This window comes from Vicugna pacos, chromosome 16, assembly GCF_048564905.1.
Source record: "Vicugna pacos chromosome 16, VicPac4, whole genome shotgun sequence".
Lineage (NCBI taxonomy): Eukaryota > Metazoa > Chordata > Mammalia > Artiodactyla > Camelidae > Vicugna > Vicugna pacos.
In genome coordinates this window covers 46,481,350-46,487,528 of record NC_133002.1, presented here as the reverse complement: position 1 = coordinate 46,487,528, position 6,179 = coordinate 46,481,350, and the positions used below count along the sequence as shown (strand labels likewise).

General features: G+C 53.2%; 1 protein-coding gene across 1 annotated transcript; it reads right to left on the bottom strand.

Annotated features, from left to right (window-relative positions):
• On the bottom strand, nucleotides 1-597 carry PYY (peptide YY). The gene is made up of 3 exons (XM_006217438.4): nucleotides 410-597; nucleotides 241-321; nucleotides 1-92 (listed from the first exon to the last, which is right to left on the bottom strand). The coding sequence occupies exons 1-3, from the start codon at nucleotides 595-597 to the stop codon at nucleotides 68-70; spliced, it is 294 nt and encodes a 97-aa protein (XP_006217500.1). The 3' UTR covers nucleotides 1-67.
• Nucleotides 598-6,179: the final 5,582 nt, after the last annotated feature.

Genomic DNA, 6,179 nt, shown 5'->3' with positions numbered 1-6,179 from the left:
GGGTCAGGAGCAAACATGCAAATGAGGTCGGTGTATTGGCGTGTCTCCCAGGAGGCCTTGGGGGTCGTCACCACATGTAGGCGCCTTCTGGTCTGTAGGAGGGAAAGGAAAGGAATCGCACGGAGCCTGGAGTTGGCTCTGGGGAGGCGAGACTATGGGAGAGTACTAGGGGCGGTGCCAGGGGGGCAGTAGGACCAGGCCACGCTCCAGGGGACAGGGCATGTGGAGGGGCGCCTTTACTGCGACTTGACGGGGCGGTCCTCGCGATCCAGGAAAAGCAGTTTGGAGAGGAGAGCTTCGGGACTGTCACGTTTCCCATACCTGGGGGCGGGACCGTAAACGGGCGGGGTCAGGCCTGGCCGCGCCCCTAGTGGGGACCCGGCCCCGCCCACCCCGCGCAAGCGCTCACCGCTGCCGAGTGACCAGGTTGAGGTAGTGGCGCAGCGACGCGTAGTAGCGGCTCAGGTCTTCTGGCGAGGCGTCTTCGCCAGGAGCCTCGGGTTTGGCGGGGTAGGCGTCGACCAGCGCCCCCAAGCAGACGAGCAGGACCAGCAGCACTGTGACCATGGCGGGCCACGGCCTGCGCACCGTCACCATCTGGAGAGGGGGCACTGGAGTCATCCTGAGCCTCGACGCCCGAGGCAGGAGGCTGAGGCCACCGTCAAGCCCATGCCACCTGTTCGCTGTGTGTTCTCGGTCACTGCACCCTCTCTGGCCTAAGTTTTCTCACCTGTCAGAGGGGCAGAAGCCCTGCCTGCCTCAGCTCCCTCCACCCAGAATGCCCAGAAGGGTAGACAGAGGAAGAGGGCTATGCTGTCGGTGGGGACTCCTGGGCCTCTCGCCTTCCCTCTTCTGCTGGCCCCCTTCCAATTCAACTTTCCCACTCGGCACCAGTTTCCACCATCCCAGCCTCAGTTTCCCCACAAAATAGCCTGGGATCCCAGGTAGCAGACCATTCCTGGGTCCCAGGCCACTCACAGTGACAATTCCAGAGACAGAGATGATTAGGAGATAGGATGTGAGAAGAGTCCCAAGGGCTGGACTGCTGCAGATCAGGCTGTGGCCTCCTCCTCAGCTCAGCAGTTTCCCTGTGGGGCTTATATCCCTGCCTGGAGAGGAAGGGGGAGTTGGAAAAGGGAGGCCCTTCCTCCTTCCTCCCTCCACCCCACACCAGATCACTCAGCTTATACCTAGACAGTATGTGGTGTCTTCACCTTGAAGGAGCTGAAGAGGGAGCCTCCACGCTCAGACTCAGAGTATCTCTGGATGGGGTGCCTGGCCCATACTCCATCTTCACCCTACAGCCCCTCAATGGCAAGTTTAGCCTCCTGAGGAAGTGAAGGGTTTGGATCTAGATTCCTGGGATGACCCCTAGGACCAAGGTTGAGATTATATCTTTCCTAGCCTGTCCATGGGTGGAAGTGGTGGGTGGTGGGGGGATGGGCAGGAGGCCAGACCCATTTTTTTCCAGCCTGTGAGACCCGGGGGCACTCCTTCCTAAAGCCAACCTCTTCTGCCCTTGCTCCGTGATGCATTGGAGAGGGGTGGAGGGGGACAGGACCAGTGGGTCTCTTTCTACTGGAGCCAGGGATGGAAGCTGTGGCTTTGGCTCTTGACTTGTTGTTTGTGATATCCCGGAGGAGAGGCCTCGCTGGACAGCCCCACTATGTCCCCTGTCAGTTAAAGAGTTGGGGAAAGGGGCAGGAGGAGGCAAGACCCAGCCCTCTCCCCAGAAGCAGCTGAGTTGGCCACCTGTGCTCCCAGCCTGACACATAACACACTCAGGTCCAGCAGGTCTGGCATAGAGACCCCTTCCCAGGCAGTGTGCCCCCATGCCCATCCAGGTGTCATTCAGGGCACTGGTGTCTACTGGGATTGCATGATGCCAGGGCTGCCTGAGCACCTGCCACCATCCCCAGTCTATTGCAATCTATACTGGGCTCTGGGGCGAAGATTCCCCTCGCCCCCACCCAGGGCCTTTGAAGGAAATGACTACTAAGCACCTGCTGGGCACTGGGCAGAGCATGATTTCAGGCACAACAACACAGTCCTCCAGAGCTTCCAGGCGGCCCATCGGCCGGCGAGAGCAGGAGGGGCCGTCTTGTCCGGGCCCCTAGTTGTGGGGCCTCACCTCCACCCTCCAGGACAGATGGCGTGGGTGTTATTTTTAGAGCTCTCTCTGGAGGTGGAGAGTCCAAGGCTCCCTCAATCAATCCCTTTTTATGGGTTCAGTCACCTGCACTCTCCGGAAATGGTTGCTTATCAGCCATTTGGGCCCTATGGGCCCCACATTTCCCAAGAAAGGCCAGGTCGGCTTGCTGAGCACGGAGGTGGAAGAAAACATCAGAACAAGGGGACATGGACCCCATCCTCAGAAGGAGGAGGAGAAACATTCTTCTTAGGGAGCTCTCATCTGAGGCGCAAGACACAACCCTGTTCTCCAGGAACCCCAGGCCACATCCTTGTAGAGCCCCAAGGAGCTCTCGGAACATAGGGACAGAGAAGCACGGCAGGGAGAAGCCTGGGTAGGGAGAGGAGACAGCAGAAATCAAAGAACTCCACTCCTCCAGAGGTCTTGGAAAGACAGAGACAGGTGCTCACCCTAGGGATGGGGAGGGCAGCCGGGGGAGCTGGTGAGGGCAGCTGTTCTCCCAGGGCTCAAGGCTTAGATAAGGCACCTGCAGGTTAAAGGGCGTAAGGACATTTGAGAGTTGGTCTGTTTTCTCTTCTAACACCGCAGCCCCAGCTGGGGGGTGTGGGGGTGACCAGGGGGTTTAGTGTGCTGACCCCAGGCAGAGAAAGACGACAGTAGTTGCGAGATGCCCACAGTAGATCTGTGGCATCCCAGGAACCCCCACGTGCCTTGGGGAATTGGGGGTCTGGGGATAGACAGGAGGAGAGGAGAACAGTGAAGAAGTTAGAAGGCGTGGGGGGAAGGCCCCGATTCAGGGTTCAACCTCTGAAAAAGTCGCTTCCCCATTTGCCTTTAGAGTGAAAGTACTTGGGACCCAAGGAGGTCCCTCAGGGTGGACCAGGAGCCAGCCTCCCACATCCTCACAAACCTTCCCTATCCATCATGTGCCTGTCCTCCAATTCCACTCCCCAGTTACAGGGCCAGCTGATTGGTTCATGAATCACCACCTCCTCATTGGAAGGTTTATTAATTTGTTGATTAGTGGGAAGGATGTCTCAGCCCTCGATCAATAGGCTCAACTATCCTCCTCACCCACACACCTACTGCCATCATTGACCCATGACTCAGTAGCTGTGAGATATATCTGGAGGGTGGGGGGCTGACATCTGTAAAGGGAGATGCTTCTAAACGGTTGTTATTGTAGACTTGGGCCCAGCATCTGCCTCCAACTTGTCTTCGAAGGGAAAGGGGGACAGAATCACTGGGGTTCCCTTGATCCCCATTCTCAGAGCAGCTAGCAAGTCCACCCCAGGGGTCCAGGGGGCCATGGACTTGGACCCCACTGCCCTTGCCCAGTGGGCTCAAGGGCTACTTATCAAGAGAGGGTGGCCCATGCCACTCATCCCCAGAGGCTTAGCATTCCATACCCCACTCTCCCCACCTCCTCCACACAAGGCCTCTCTCTGATATACCACTCACTGGGCAGTGCTAGTCCACTGCCTTCCACAACCATTTCCTAGGCGCCCACGACATCCATTTCTGACCTTATGTCTGTGTTCAGACCTGATGTTCCCATGGTGCTGGCACGTTGTGGGCGCCTAGAAATGGTCTTTGAATCAATCAGCAATTGAACATACCAGTTAAGATCTTGGTGAAGCTGCCTTCATAGAAACCAAGTAACAGTAGCTTAAGTACCATTGAGGTTTATTTTTCTCTCATATTAGGGTCCAAGCTGGCAGCTGGTCCAGGGGTAGGATGCCTCTGATTCACAAGGAACCCAGGCACCTCTATCTTGTTACCCCAAAAATGTTGCCCCCATCTGTGTGGTTGAAGAATGTTCATCCCCCTACATCCACATTTTAGCTCATGGGAATGAGAAAAGAGGAAGTAGAGGGCAAGATTTCCCTTTGAAAAAGATGATGGGAGAAGCTGCACACATTACTTCTGCTCCTACCCCAGTGGTCAGAACCTAGACATGTGGCCATTCCTAGCTGGGAGGGAGACAGGGGTATATAGTTCCCACCATGAGGTTGGCATCTACTTCCAAGATTTGAACCATCTCTTGGGTGTTTTCTGTCACCAACAATCAGTTCCCTGATTTTCCTGATGCCAACTGGGTGTTCAACAATCTGATTCAGTTCTGACACTAACAACTTGAAGTAAGTGCAGACCCGCAGCTTAAGGGCTGAGTCAGTCCCACAAGACTGCCCCCCTCCTGTTTCAGATGCCATCCCAAGTCTGGGGCCAGCTGTACTCTAACTAACTGTAAACTGGGAGTTCCCACGTCCCTCCTGCGGTTTGATTATTTGATAGAACAGCTCAAAGAACTCAAGAAGACAAGCTTTATTTCCTCTTACTGGTTTATTGCAAAGGATGTTATAAAGGACACAAATAAACAGCCCAGTAAAGAGGTACAAGGGGTGAGGTCTGGAGGGTCCTGGGTACAGGAGTTTCAGTCCAGTGGGGTTGGGTGCACCACCTTCCTAGCACCTGGATGCTTTCATTAACTCGGAAGCTCTCCAAATCCCATCATTTAAGGGGTTTTATGGAGGTTTCAACATGTAGATATAATCGGTTATTAACTCAGTCCCCAGCCCCCACCCCCTCCTGGAAGTCAGGGCTGAAAGTTCCAGGCTTCTAGTCAAGACTTCGGCTTTCTGGCAACTAGCCTCCATTCTAAAGCTCCCTAGTGGCCCAACGAGTGTCACCTCATTGGAACAAAAGACTCTTTTATCACCCAGGAAATTCCAAGGGATTTAGGAGCTCCGTGTCAGGTAAAGAGTTGATATGTACATGAAATTCACAGTTCAGAAGGTGCCCCCTCCGTCATGTTTGTACAACATGTTTTTATCCCTAAGTATAAAATGAGGTATACCATATATACTTTGTTTTGTCTTGCTTTTTTCATTCAATAATACATCACAGATTCTGCCTGTGCCAATAAATATATACCCAACCTTTTTCCCCAGCACTTCCAAGCACTTACCTGCCCTATTTTTTTCTGTAGCACTCCACTTCCTACTGTACTATATAATTAACTTATTTATTATGTTTATTGTCTGTCTGCTTGCAATGGACTGAGTGTCTATGACCTTCCAAAATTCATATGTTGAAAGCCTCACCCCCATGTCATCACATTAGGAGGTGGGGCCTTTGGTGAGTAATTAGGTCATGAGAGTGGAGCCCTTCTGAATGGGACCAGTGCTTTTATAAAAGAGACCTCAGGGACCTCCCCCAACCCCTCCGCCATGACTCCACGAGAAGATGGCCTTCCACGACCTAGGAAGGAGGCCCTCATCAAACAGTGAATCTGCTGGTGCTTTGATCTTGGACTTCTCAGCCTCCAGAACCGTGAGACATAAATTTTGTTTTCAAAGCCATCAAGTTTATGGTAATTTGTTATTATTAAATACCAGCCTGAAAAGACTAAGACACAACTAGAATACTGACTCCGTGAGGACTGAAGTCTTTGTTTTTGCCACTGACATCTCTCCAGCTAGAACAGAGTCTGCCACACAGTGGGGGGTCTAGCAGTACTTGACGAATCCACATCCTCACTTTTAGCAGCTGCACAGTCTGCATGCAATCACATATACAAACATGTATACACACACACGTGCACACATTCTTAAAGACAAAAGTCTCTTCCTATCTCACTTCAGGCTAGATCTTTACCAAGGAAGAAAGTAATTCCCAAACACCACGTGCCCTCCCTTCACACACACTATGGGCTGGACGGTGGGTGAGGTCCGGTCCCGGCCGCACCAGAGTGGGCACCCTCCTTCACCTTGAGGCTGCAGAACCAGGGCCTAAGAACACAGACTCGGGGCCAGGAGGACTGAGTAGACCACTTACCACCTATGTGACCTTGCGCAAGTTACTCAACCTCCATGTGCCTCAGTCTTGTCATTGTTCAAATGTAGATAACAACAGTAGCTACTTCATATGGTTGTGGCAATTTTAAAACTAGGAGATCCCAGGTGAGACGGAGTAAGCCCACCCCTTCCTGTCTCTCCTACTGACTAACGCTGTAAAACTTGGACAG